The sequence below is a fragment of the Lycorma delicatula genome, chromosome 9, assembly GCF_047948215.1.
Source record: "Lycorma delicatula isolate Av1 chromosome 9, ASM4794821v1, whole genome shotgun sequence".
NCBI classification, from domain to species: Eukaryota; Metazoa; Arthropoda; class Insecta; order Hemiptera; family Fulgoridae; genus Lycorma; species Lycorma delicatula.
Window position 1 is genome coordinate 118703371 of NC_134463.1, and position 15630 is coordinate 118719000.

A 15630-nucleotide genomic window follows, 5' to 3' on the forward strand; every position below is an offset into this window, starting at 1 on the left:
AATGGAGTAACTTATTTTTTTTATTAATAATTATTATACATATATATATATATATATATATATATATATATATATATACACACACACACACACACACACACACACAATTTTTCTAATATCAATCTTTTCTAGACCGACATCCCTCTATACTAACATATATTGCATATATAATCAAACTTGATCCACCTAAGTACAGAAAATAAAAAGTAAATAAGATGATACTTACCTTATTTTTCATAACTTTTACAATAGCGCTTTTGTGGCAACCCACATCTTCAGTTGTAATTTCCGTTAAAATTAAAATATCATATACAAATATTGTCCTCAAAAACCTTTTGATAATATATGAAATTTCTTTTTTTATCAAATTAAAATTGAAAATTAAGAATTAGAATATAAAAGGTTTTTAAAAATCACAGTTTAAAACTTTGTTAAGAATTTATAAAAATTAAATTATGGAAATTAAAACCTATATATATAAAATACGATGTCAGAATTGATAAAATTAAAATAAGCAAATAAATAGGGCAAAATATACTAGATGTCTTGGCTAGCCAATGTTATTATACTGTATGGATTTAAATTCAATTGGATTCCAACTTTTGGAAACAGTCCTGGAATGCTTCTTCTGTGATGTTCTTCAGTTCCTTCGTCGCATTTTCCTCGATCTCAGGAATCGTCTCAAATCTTCTTCCTTTCAAAGGTCTTTTGAGTTTGGGGAACAAGAAGTCACAAGGAGCGAGGTCAGCTGAGTAGGGTGGGTGGGGAAGAACAGTGATCGAATGTTCAGCCAAAAACTCACTAGTTCTGAGGGCTGAATGGACTGGAGTGTTGTTGTGATGAAAAAGCCAGTCACCACTCTTCCACATTTCTGGCCTTTTCCGCCGGATAGCAGATGTTTGGGAACTTCAATGTAGTAAGTCTGGTTCACTGTGGAGCCTTGGGAGAGGTACTCGCAATGGACTACAAACTGAGCATAAAAAAAACTGTCAACATCACACCTTCACATTAAAACAAACTTGGCGAGCTTTTTTTGGTCTGAGAGATGTTTCACCCACCCACTGGGATGATTGAAACTTTGTTTCGATGTCATAACCGTAAAACCAAGATTCATGACCGGTTATGATCCTTGACAAGAACTTTTCATCTTCTTCTGAACGTTCAAGCAATTCTTGGTACGCCTGGACGCGATAGGGTTTTTGGTCGTCCGTCATCGGGCGTGGAACAAATTTTGCAACAAAAACTGTGTTATAATCAGCTGATCTGTATGACTATGGCGATGCCAAAAAATTTGACTGGAACTAACTGGACCCGAGCAATTCAAAGTTTTCTGAATTCGGTAGTTTAACAACCCACCTCTTAAAATTAAAATATATGTTTTTTGTTCTTTTGCTCTATCTCCAGTCAATTTAAATATTTCAAATTTTTTTTGAAAATATAGATATAAAGACATGTCAGCTTTTTTTTATTAGACCCCAGACCTAAAATGCAGAAATGTTTTTTGAAGATTTTAGTTTTCTTATTTTCATCTTTATCAAAGGGGATGTTAGATTTAGGGTCAATTAATTTAAAGGGTCCCAAAAAACCATAAGCTGGTTGCCTGACCAATTAAAAAAAAAACTGAAACTTATCCACTTGTTTCCTATATGTTTCAGGACCTTAAAACTATTTTTTTTTTTATTTGTTACTTTTATCCATTTTACCTGTGGTGGCCATTTTTGTTACGGCACGCACACATATTTTTGTGATTGTAAAGGTTTATGGAAAAAATCATAATTAAAAATCTATTGCTCCTGGAAGGATAAAATAAAAAGCAGTTTAATCATATTTTCTCAATGTAAAATATTGGTCCAGTGGTTTATTTTCCTATCTCTCTTCTTTCTATGAGAAAATTGCCAATAAATTTGAACATGAAAAACAGTGAAATTTCACTTTTGGTAATTTTTTCAAGAGGCAGGGATGGCATACATAGTTTCAATTTTTTTATATGTAGGTATATGTTAGTAGTTTTACCATAAATATTAATGGTGATATACTTACTCCCTAAATTTTTATGAATTTTTGAAAACTATTTTTCTTTTTAATTTAAATTTTGGCTTCAAATAACTGATGGGTTGGTGATAAAAATTTCAAATTTGCACAACTTGCAGTGTTTTTGTAGATGTTTATGGCAACTAAAATAGTTTCTTGTGTATTGTACTACTAAAAATTATAACCTCTTAAAAATCATGAAAACCTGTTAAAAGAGACACCATTTTGACTTTCTAAATAAGTGCTCCAAGGGGGTTTCTTGTCTTTGATGCACTTGACATTTTTTATATTTAGCCCATATGTTATTGAAGTTGACATTTTCAATATTTTGAAAATAGTTTTTTTTTTTAATTATTAATGATTGGTCATAATTTAATGATAACAACCAATACCAGTAACCTAATACAATTTTGATTCAAAAAACTTATCCAAACTGAGATTTCAATGAATAGCCTACATCTTTTTTCAAGAATCCATTTTTATTTTTATATTGATTTTTTTGTAAACATTACAAAGAAAAAATAAACTGTAGCAAAATTTTAATTATTCTTCAACAAAACAGCCTGTTTAATGTTGATGGCCTTTGATCAGTGCTTAATTTTTTCAACTTTAATGAAGGTGATACACCCAAAATATTACAAGCACCATCCAATTGTTTAATATTGTAATGTGGGGTAATGTATTACTCTTGTTCTTCAGATTCATATAGTTATTTTTTGAACTATATGAATTCTGCTGAGAAAAAATACTTTTTAAACAGTTAACAGAAAGAGACTTTCTAGGAACAAAATTAAAATTGGGAAAAATGTGTTCTTTAAGAGCTTGCTATAATATTATTTGTTTTCAGTTTTTCTAACTGTTTTTTATGAGTTCTCAAAGGGCCACAACATAACTGCCCAGAAGGCGACTGAATATTGACAGAAACCTTTTTTTCATGATAATTACAAACATTAGTGACATCTGAATTAACTCGTAAAAATGTAGTTGTTGGTTTTCATCACTAAATTCACAAATTTTAATGAGTTCTTTTGTTACTGTACCATACACTGTTTTAGGACACTCTTCGTTCACATAAATTCCTATACAACATTTTCCTTCCATTGTTTTATGTGAAATTACTTGAAAATAATGTGAAAATTTTACTGATTTAAAAATTTTCAAATATAATATTATTAAGTAAATCTTATTTACTTAATAAACACTTCCAACACAGGATGAAATTTGAGACACTCAGTAAAGATGGGAACAGGTCACTGACTAATGTCAGACTGGTCAGTCTGACATGACTAACATTAGTCAGTCATTTTTATTTTTATATATTTTGAACCACTGCCTTTTTTTTTATATAAAATTATGATAATGTTAGGGGTAGCTTTATCTTATATTTGTGTGGCTTTTAGTTATCAACTTTTAAGTTTACTTTTATTTATTTTAACTACTGTTTTTTATTTAAATTAAATAATGTTAGGGGTAGCTTTATTTAATATTTCTTTATCTTAAAATTATTAGATTTTGATTTTATTTACTGGATTAAGCTATAATTTTATTTAACTTCAGTTAGGGGTAACTTGAAGTTATGTTTGTTCAAGGGAGGAGATCCTTTTTTGAATGTAATTTGTTTTATTTGTTGTTTAAAAATTTGGGGCTAAGGTCCCCTTTAAATATGGTTTTAAAAAAAATTTGATTTTTGTTTTAAAATTTGGCTTTAAATTTATAACGCATGTAAAAAATTTTTGTTAGGTTAAATATCCTTAATGGTTAATCTTTATTTTCAGTGTTAGGGTTTTTTAATTTAATTTTTTAATTTAAGTTATATTTTTTAGAACCAAAAAATGTTGTGCCAGCATTTGCGGTTATTCCTCAGGTTCAAGTTAATTTTTTTAGAATTTAGTCTTATTTTGTATTTAGGTGAAATTTATATAATAATTTTTTTTTCTATGTAAATTTGAATTTAAACCAGGATTAGATACCCTCTTATTCTTAATTTGTAATTTTTTTCTAAGGTAGTATATTTTTTATAATTGAAATTTAATAGATCTGGCGGTTTTTAAATCTTTTTAGAGGAACCTGTAATTTAAATGATATTCCACGATTTTTTGTACCTTTTTTTTCTTGTATATCTCTGTCGTTGAGTGTAATGAAAATTTATTTTCTTTTTCTTTTTAAAGATTTATGTTAGGTCAAGATGCAGTTATAAGAAGGTTATTATGGGTTACATTGATTTTTGTTTTTTGATTTTTTTAATTTGAATAAATTTGAATTTGGATTTAATAGTAATTTTTTTTAATTAATTTTTTGAATTTTGCTCTTAATTATGTACATATCGCCCGTCACTCTCATAAATTGAGATAAGTCGTAACAAAGTAGATGTACTGGAAAGTGTATCTAGAATCGGACTTCGGTTTATTCTTATTTACAATAAGATTTTTTACTGTTCAATTCAGTTGAGTCTTTTTTTTGTGTCTTCTCTTCAAATTTTTTGTCTTTCTTTTTTTTTATTTGATTTTTTTTTAATTTAGTTAATTGTACAGTATTGGATAAATAAATTTTATTTTAGAATAATAATTTTTTTTAGTACCTTTTGTATCAGGGTTAATTAATTTTTTTAATTTATTTTTTTTTCCCGAATAGTGAAGATCTATCTTAATCTGTATTTTATTGTGGAATAATTATTTATAAGTTTGGGATTGTTTCGATATGAAATTCATTTTTTTTATATCTGGTTATCTGGTAAATTGATTTAATCGAGAATTTCTTTTTGTTAATTTTATTTTTTTTTTCATTTTGAAATTTTATATTAAGGTGGATAAGCTCTTTTTTTTTATAATTTATTTTTTTTCTTTTTCTTGTTGGATTAGAATCTTTCATCATTTAAAGTTCATTGTAGATTAAATTAAGTTTTTTTTATATTTATTTTTTTACTGGATTTTAATTATTTTTTTTTTTTTAATTATGATTAAATTAGTAGATTTAAAAATTTTATTTATGAATTAGGCAAAAAATAATTTCGCCTGTTTATCAAAAACATGTCCTTTTGTGATTTATTTAAGGTTTGGCCTGCTCAATGATTTAAATAGCCGCAGTATTTTGACTGTGCTAAGGTAGCATAATAATTAGTCTTTTAATTGAAGTCTGGAATGAAGAGTTTGACGAAAATTATACTTTATTTTTAAAATTTAATTTGAATTTTATTTTTAAGTTAAAAAGCTTAAATTTAGGAGAGGGACGATAAGACCCTATAGATCTTTATTTTGTTTTTAAATTTTTTTTTTTAGTTTATTTTTTTAATTTTTATTAATTAAATTTTGTTGGGGTGACAAATAAAATTTTAATCTTTATTTTTTTTACATTTTTTTATGTATATTTGATCCTTTATTTTGATTAAAAGATTAAGATACCTTAGGGATAACAGCATTATAAATCTGGAGAGTTCTTATTGATAGATTTGTTTGCGACCTCGATGTTGGATTAAAAGTTTCTGTGGGGCAGGTTTTACAGTTTTAGGTCTGTTCGACTTTTAAAATTTTACATGATCTGAGTTCAAGCCAGCGTGAGCCAGGTTGGTTTCTATCTTCTTTGAATTTATTCTAATTGGTACGAAAGGATTTTTGGTAATATAATAATTTATTTACTAATTTGGCAGATTTAAGTGCTTTAAATTTAGAGTTTAATAATGTATTTTTACAGTTAGTAAATGTTTACTCTTAGTTCTTTTTTTTTATTTATTTTTATTCTTTTGGGTGTTGCTTTTTTTACTTTATTTGAACGCAGGATTTTAGGTTACATTCAATTTCGTAAGGGTCCTAATAAGGTTGGTTTATTTGGTTTATTACAGCCTTTTAGAGATGCTTTAAAGTTATTTAGAAGGGAATTTTATTTTCTTGTTTTTGGAAATTATTTAATTTATTTTTTTGTACCTATTCTGGGTCTTTCTGTTTCTTTAATCTTTTGGTTAATATTTCCTTTTAGTTTTAATTTTGTTGGATTTTCTTATTGTCTTTTTTTTTTTGTTGTTCTGGTTTGGGGGTTTATTTTATTATAATTGCTGGCTGGTCGTCTAATTCTGTTTATTCTTTATTGGGTTGTATACGAAGAATTTCTCAAAGAATTTCTTGTGAAGTTGTTTTTTTTTAGTTATTTTTTGTTTTATTTTATATTGTGAGTCTTTTAATTTGAATTATTTTTGTTATTTTCAGTTGGATGTTTGATTTGTTTTTTTTTCTTTTCCTTTATTTATAATTTTTCTTTCTTGTATTTTGGCTGAAACTAATCGTTCTCCATTTGATTTTTCTGAGGGTGAGTCGGAGTTGGTTTCTGGATTTAGTGTTGAATATAGATCATTTAGATTCTCTTTATTTTTTTTTATCTGAATATAGAAATATAGTCTGAATATAGTCTTTATATAAAAATATAGTCTTTATATATTTTATATTATATAAAATATATATTAAACTATATATATTTTATATTAAAATATAGTCTTTATATGAATATAGAAATTTAGTCTGACTAATGTCAGACTGACCAGTCTGCAAAACTAAATGATGCAACCAAGCATAAATAAGCATGTTGCAACATGATTTTTTCTGATAACCGGAAATAACTTCAAGCGCCTGTTATAATATGAACAGTGTAGTTGAATGGTTCAAAGAAATCTATTTCAACTATATTAAGAAGTATAAAATTATTAAAGTGCCAAGAAGATAAGAAACCTCCTTGTATCACTTACTTAGCGAGACAAAACTGTATCGCTTTTATGAGGTTTTTCATGATTTTTGAGAGGTTATAACTTTTTTATTAGAACAATATACAAGAAACTTTTTTATTTGCCATAAACATCTACAAAAACAATACGAGTTGTGCAAATTTGAGATTTTTATCACCAGCTCCATCAGAGTTAATTGAAGCAAAAATTTGAATTTAAAAGAAAAATTAGTTTTCAAAAAATTCCTAAAAATTTAGGAGTAGGTATATCACCATTAATATTATTTATTGTAAAACTACTAACATATACCTACATATAAAAAATAAGTCAAACTGTGTATGCCATCCCTGCCTCTTCAAGAAAAATTACCAAAAATGAAATTTCACAGTTTTTCATGTTCAACGTTTTTGGTAATTTTCTTATAGAAAGAAGAGAGTTAGAAAAATAAACCACTGGTCCAATATTTTACCTTGAAAAAAAAAGATTAAATTGCTTTTAGTTTCATCCTTCCAGGACGAACAGTTCTTTAGTTATGATGTTTTTCGTAAACCCTTGCAATCACTTTAGAGAAAATTTTACTTACTCAAATTTGTCAAGCTTAAACTGTATATGAATATTTTTTGAAACATCTTTCTTAAAAATTTATTCCCCACTTCTTAAATTATATATTTTTCCTGGCTTTAACTTTTTTATTTTTTATTATTAAAAAAAAACCTTTGCTGGAAATAATGCATTGATTTGCCAGCTTTTTTTTACATGTAAGAAAGTAATCCTAAATACAAATTAATCCCAAATGTTCAAAGATTGCCAATAATTGCAACTGTAAAATGTCCACCGAAGAACATTCATAGTATTTTTTGGTAGTGAATGATATGAACCTATTCTCATACAGCAAACAGAAGATCGGTGCCTTCCAATAGAATTGCAAATACTAACAAAATTTTAAGAACTTGTGATAACATTCTATAACATGATTTTCAAAGAATACAGAAATATAACAAACACAAGAAAATTACCTTTAACAACAAATTCACTTACATTTAATTTCCAAGACTGGTCTCTTCTGAAGAACACCTGAGCATTTTGGCAGTCTGTGAAGAATTTTTCAACAAAATCCAACTTTCCAACACAAACTACACATACATATTTTGGTAATGGATCATGTTCAGTAACCTGTAGTTAAATAACGTAAATAATATTAAATTCATGACAGTAGTTCATTTGGCTAAAATATTTTTATACAGCTTAAAATTAACTTAAGAGAAAAACCAACTGGGTGAACTAATTTTATGATTGCACAATGAAAAGAATTTCAGACATTATAACTTCTGTAATTCATCTAATTTGTTCTATGTTCACTTATAAATGAACGTTGTTCCAATCTGAACTGATGTTCATTTACAGTTTGTATAAGGATCAATAAAACAATCCGGTACTACTCTTCTGTTTATTACCAAATTAAATTACTTTTACCAAATCTTTAAAATCAAAACAGAACTGTTTCGGAAATCAAACACTAATTATATTAAAGTTGTTTTTACAAGATAAATAAATTATTATAATATTTATAATAAATTATTTTAAGTTTAAAGAATAATAATGGATGAATAAATTAACAATTAATATAATCCACCTTACCAGTACATGGATATGTTCTCTAGATCTTTCGGCTTACTTGGAAGCCATAATTAGGAGTTAAAATTAATGAACTAAAGTCAAAATTTTTAAAATCATAGTTAAAATTTAAAAACAGTCATGACTCTCCTGATCCTACTAGTATGCTGAAGTAATACTCTGGTGGATTAAAATGAAATCAAACGGATCCATTTTATCACATTAACCATGTAATAACCATGTTATTACTTATTTATATTTAGTATGTTTTTAAATTATATATCGTCTTTAAAAAATTGTTGTTAATTAATTAAACTTTTATTATTACAGTATATATGATATTTTTCAAAATTAGAAGTATTACAATATTTGTAGCAGATACCTAAGATTTCATAAAATTATTATGATTGTATATATATATATTTATATATATATAGAATATTGTATATTCTATTAAATGTTTGGCAAAAATTGAGAGTTTTCTGGTTTATGATTTTTAATGCTATTTTTATGCTCTTTAGCACATGTGGAAAATCTGCAATTGGTCATACCCACGTATATCAAGTCGCAATCATCACAAACAAGACTGCATAATCCCTGTTTATCAAATCTGGAATCATTATTACATCATTTTTATTAAAATTATTATTAATATATTTAATTAATTATTGTTATTAGTAGCACATGAAGGTTGTTAAGCCACTTTTTTATATATATTTTTTTCCCTATTTTTTTTCTAAAAGTTGTACATTCAGTTTTTATGTATATTTTATCAGGTAATAATTTTGTATTACATAATTTGTTTATAGTATCAACATTATAACCATTAGCAACAGCAATGTTTTAATTTATTTCTATTTCTTTATTTAAGTAAGTTTTATCATGTTTCAGGTATTTTATGGCTCTATATAACAATGAATTAAAAATAAATTAAATTTATCAGAATTAAAATTTTAAAATAAATAAATTAATAGATATACATATTAAAAGTAAAAATATCAATTTTAACAATATTATACATAATAAAACAAGTAGTTAAATTCTATCATAAATTTGGAGATAGTGTTGTCAATGTGACACAGATTGATTTAACTGAAGAGGAACTTAATATGATAACCTATGCATATAAATATAATATTAAACAAGATAATATAAAATATGAAAAAACAAACAATAACTGATACTGAGAATAACATTTATAAGATTCACAACAAAGAAATAAGAGATAATATTAGAAACAATATATTTAATTTAATAAATAATAATCATAACAAAATAAAGGATAAATTCATAAAGGTTGATATAAATAAAATAAATTCTAAAGAGCACACAAAAAATATTAAAACAAAATTAATTAATAATAAAGCACATATAGTAAAAGCTTATAAAAGAAGTTATCATGTACATAGAAAATTATATAGATAAAACTAATGAATTTATAGATAATAATAATTTTTCTACACAAAAAACCTACAAACACATAAATAAATCAATACTAAGTCTAAATCTCGGCTGATAAATCAAAAAATACATTTAAAAAAATATTAATAATTACACGCCGTACATGAAGGCTTTACCAAAAATACATAAAAATAACACACGATAAGACCAATAATATTTTTTACAAATCCACAAACATATTTTTTAAGCAAACTTTTAGCTAATATATTAAAGGATTTAATTAAATAACACTAACAATTTAAAAAATTTTTATAATATAGATATTTTACATAATATTAAAATAAAAAAAAAAAAAACACAAAATGCCTATCTTTAGATATTTGTAATATGTACTCTAATACAGACTTAAATAAGATTTTAACTGTCATCAAAAAATAATTTGAACAACAATAATGAAATAAATAAACATTATATAAATGAATTACTTAAAATGATCAAAATATGTTGTGAATGCAGTTACTTTACTTTCAACAATCAATATTATAAACAACCATTTGACTTGGCTATGGGTGAACTGTTGTCGGCAACTTTGGCAGAGATATGGTTGCAATTTTTTGAAGATTCTTCTATCAATAAAATTCTGACTCAACATAATGTACCATATATAAACATTATGTAGGTGACACTATAATTATATGTAATGAAAATGTTCAAAATGAATCAAATATACTATTAAATGAATCTAATAAAATTGATAAACACAAACAATTTACCATGGAAATAGAAAATAATAATTGCTTGAACACTTTTTGTATATAAAAATACACAACAAAATAAAATTAGAATTATATTGTAAAGACACATTAAATAACACAATAATTAATTACCATTCATTTAAATCACGGTCCCAAAAGATGGCTGTTTTTAATTCATTGTTACTTAGTGCCATAAAATACCTCAACATGATAAAATTTCCTTAAATAAAGAAATAGAAATAATTAAAAACAATGCTGTTGCTAACGGTTATGACAGTACTATAAACAAATTATATAACAAAATTAATATAAATAACTATACAAAATTATTACCTGATAAAAAAGATAAAATCTCTTTTCATCTTTTGGTCAAAAAATTATTACTAACAACAAATTAATTAAATATATAAATAATAATTAGAATAAAAAAATTATATGATGATTCCAAATTTGGTAAACAGGGAGTATACAGTATTGTTTGTGATGATTGCGACTTTATATACATGGGTATGACCTATTGCAAATTTTCCACATATGCTAAAAAGCATATAAATAGCATTAAAAATAATAAACAAAAAAACTCTAACTTTGCCAAACTTATAATAGAATATGGTCATACAGACAATCATAATAATTTCATAAGAAAATTTTAGATATTTTTTACAAGTATTAGAATACTTCTAATTTGGAAAATTATCATATATACTGTAATAATAAAAATTTAATTAATGAACAATTTTTTAATGACTATATATAATTTAAAAACATACTAAATATAAATAAGTATTAATTTAATAGTTATCTCTCTGATAACATGGTTCCATTTCAATTTACTTTAATCCACCATAGTGTATACATATATTCCTTCAATATATGTAACCAATAGGAATGGGACAGTCATGCCTGTTTTTAAATTTTAACTATGATTGTTTAAACTTTGACTTAAATGCATTAATTTTAACTTCTGATGATGGTTTCCAAGTAAGCCGAAAGATCTAGAGAGCATATCAACATGCTGGTAAGGTGAATTATATTAATTGTTAACTTGTTTATTTATCATATCATTATTTATTTATCATATCTAGAAATTAATAATGGATGAATTAAAAAACAGGTAAAACAATATATTATGGTTAAATGAAAAGGTAATTTATCTTGCCAACCTGTGATGGAGTGGTTAGCCGGAGAGGTCTTTGCCTTAACTTGAAGATTTGATGTTTAGATTGTAGGCAAGCTTGGCATCTTTCATCATTAAATGTCCTCTCATCATTAAAACTATCACCACAAATAAAATATAGCAACCATAACTAAAGATTGATCAGTAGTTATTTCAGGGAATAAATAAATGTTTCCATGAAGGGCAACATGGATGGACGAGTTATTTATTAACTCCAAATTTGGATTTCTTCATTCACCCACTTCCTAACACACAACAAAAAAAATGTAATTTTTATTCTAAAATATGAACTCACAAAACATAAAATGAAGATGATATGTAAAAATATATTTACATACAGATCTGAAATCCATTTTAATTCTGCAACTGCTCATTTTTTAAAACAGGAAAAAACTGTTCTACTAAATTAAAGTGCTAGAAATTATAATTAAAAGTTAAAACATGGATACAGATTTATCCCTTTCGCAAAAACATTTAGTGAAATTAGTAAACATTTCAATTATTTACATAATGAATATACTTACAACAATACCGGAATGTTTGAGTATTTTTAAATGCAACATTAGTTTATGTCCTCGTTCTTCAAAAATGTGAACGTTAGAAGAACTCAATTTAGTACATAACCTGCAATAATCACTTCGTCGCATTATGACACTTCGATATTAACCCTGAACAAATTGAACACAAACAGCAAACAACAAATTAAAGCACAGTAACACTTTGCAAAACAAAAACTGAGTATTATTTGCTTCCCGACAGCTAAATCCCCGCATTTACAGAACGTTTAAACCAAACAGTTGACTATGTCAATTCATTTTCATCGAATCATTACTGGTTTCTTAAGCTTTCAATTTTACTAATAATTATTTTTAATCGGAATGAAATTACATCTGAGCTTTAAGATTGTTTTTTTTTTAACAAGAAAAAAAAGTAAGATTAGTCGTAATCATAACCTTTAAACTTACACTACAACAGAAACAACGTTAAGATTAATCAAATGACAGCATTGCCAACAGTACAGTACCATAACGCTTAATCGCAAAATAATATTAATTTTTAATGTGAAAAAAATCATTATTACTCAGAGAGATAAAAAATGATGAATTTTCAACGTACAAAAATATCAAACAATTCTAACCTATGACCTCCACAGTATATTAGTCTACTATAAAAATTTATCTCTTCACAAATACGACTTAATTACATTTTTAGATAACATTCAACGTAATATAATCAGTCTATTTAAAGAATACAAACCTAATGAATTTACTTTTGTATTAAACTGTGAATATGATAAACCTATCTTTGTTTCTAATTTCCTTTTCTTTCTCCTGTATAGCCTCCGGTAATTAAATGTGTGGTTAATTGAAACCCAACCACCAAAGAACACCGGTAACCAGGATCTAGTATTCTTGAACGCTAGAACTTTCGACCTCTATATCAGCTGATTTGGGAAGACGCGTTCACCACTAGACCAACCTGGTGGATTATATTTGTTTCTACTGGTAAAAAAAATTTTACAAATGTTAAAGTGGAAAAAATAAAACTTAAATATTAAAAATAAATCCTCTACTAATAGCGCTTTTGAAAATGTAATTTAACAGTATTTTGAATTGAAAAACATCTAAAAAAAATATAACTGCTTCTGGTTTCTTGTTGTATATCGTGACATGAAAATAAAATGCAAGCATTAGATGGTTTTGTATTTAAATGAAAGTGGATAAATTTATTTCAATGTTGTTGATAAAAATCTTACAGATATTTATGAACTTTTAATGGGTATTCGATATTATAACATTTCAAGCTAAAAAAATTTAAATGACGATATTAAATATTATATTTGTGTTGTCAAAATTCAGAAATGTGTGGGTGATAAATGTAATTTCTCTGTTGCGTGTTTTCATAGCAGTATTATGCTATTATATTATATATATATTTAGTATTATGAACTAGTTTATAAGAAAGAGTTTAATAACTTGTGATATGATAAATACTTTTAATAATTCGTATATTAGGTAGATTTCATAAGAAAGCTACCTATTGTAATGGGTAACATGATTCGACTTCCAGTAAATTTTGACATATCTTCACGTTTCACATCCCCTCAGACCCCAAAACCTCAGTCAGCTCAAACATATATATATATATATTTCACTTTCTTGTGGACACGATAACTGTTGTAATTTTGCGCCAATCATTATCAAAATGTTCCTTAAAAATAACTCGTCTCAAAATCTCGGTCAAGTTCGTTAACGGCCAAAATTGGACCATGGGAGTGCAAATGGGGGGCTTTTTATAAAAAACAAAATATCCCTATAACTTACTTATTAAATAAAATGCCGAATTCGTTTAAACTCCTAATATTTTTTGGATAAGGGTCTAAAATTTATTAAAGTACTTTTTTTTTGATATCACGAACCATTGGCCCAGGGGGTGGAAAAATGGGGTTTTGGAGTCAAAAAAATCATATCTCCCTTAATAGGCACATTATTGAATCAGTTTAAAGTAATCGTTAGTCCTCTACACATTATCTAAAACTTTTGTCTGAAACAATTTTTTATATGACCAACCCTTACATCAGGGGATGACCAAAATATTGCTGGAATTGTAAGATGAGGCTTGTCGAATGCTAAACATGTGAAAACTAGAAAACATGCACACAAATTAAGATCAGAAGAATTATATCAAACCAAAGAGCGATTAAATGATTGGCAACAAAAAAATAATAAACGAAATGATGATAAATTCCGACTTGGGGAGAATAGTGTCGGACAATATCAGAGGAATAATGAAGTAAAAATAAGAATTTATTGCAATTTATTAAAGATCGGACATGTATGCCTCAGTGTATATGTTATTCTTGGGAGGGTTATTTCTCAGGTACTCTGTAGTTAACTTTAAAGTAGATAAATTCAACAGAAATTCCAGAATAATTAGATAAAATTAAACTAGAAAATCCAAAAATAATACGATTGCAAATTATAATCTTCAATTAATATTAAATAATCGGCCGTTTCACCAAATCAATTACATATGCACACATGTAATAACGAATATTAAATTACATATACACATTTTTAAAAGCACATAAAATTTTATTTCACTAATATTATTATTATTTATAAAAATGTTTTACAATCACAGGTTAATAATTATTAAATCAATAAAAAAAATCAATAAAATCAATAAAAAAATCCAATTGTTTTAGATTATGAGCTTTTTTGGACACTTCTGGTTCAGTCGATTGCAATCAAAAGGGGAGGTGCACAACTAGATGTTACAACAGTCCTACATCCAAAATTTCAACATCCTACGGCTAATCATTTTTGAATTATACGTAGATATGTCAAGCCAAAACTAGTCAAAATGGATATTTCTGCTGAAATCTGTAAACTGAAACTTTTTGCGATCACAATACTTCCTTTACTCCGCAGCAGATTCAAAACGAAATGATTAAAGGAAGTATTGTGATCATGAAAAATTTCGGTTTTCAGATTTCAACGAAAATATCCATTCTGATCATCCCTGAATCCATTTTGACTGGTTTCGGTGTGACGTCTGTACATACGTATGTATCTCGCATAACTTAAAAACGATTAGCCGTAGGATGTTGAAATTTTGGATTTAGGGCTGTTGTAACATCTAGTTGTGCACCTCCTAACAAGAATACCTCTTAATAAGTGTAAACTTTTTAACTTTAAAATGAATAAAAAAATATATATTTATCAAAATCATTTTTCTAATACATAATATCTATTTATTTTTAATGATTAAATTAATAATTTTATACTTTATTTTTTTAATTCCGATTTTATGTAAAATAATTAAATATAATTACATGTATCTGGTTGTTAAATTTTCTCTCATGTGATTTTTTCTGCTTTTAACATATTTAATCTCATATAATTCCTCCCTTTTATATTTGTCACCATTACTACAATTTACAA

General features: G+C 26.1%; 1 protein-coding gene across 3 annotated transcripts in view; it reads right to left on the bottom strand.

The window, feature by feature from the left end:
* The window catches only part of LOC142330513 (uncharacterized), a 36228-nt gene extending 23576 nt beyond the window's left edge, over positions 1-12652 (bottom strand). For all 3 annotated transcript variants that reach the window (XM_075375835.1, XM_075375834.1, XM_075375833.1), the window contains exons 1-2: positions 12208-12652; positions 7775-7909 (exon numbers count right to left, since the gene is read on the bottom strand). In XM_075375835.1, coding sequence (XP_075231950.1) covers positions 7775-7909; positions 12208-12330 — 258 coding nt within the window. In that variant the 5' untranslated portion in view covers positions 12331-12652. The remainder of the gene's footprint in view (positions 1-7774; positions 7910-12207) is intronic.
* Between the last annotated feature and the right edge of the window lie 2978 nt (positions 12653-15630).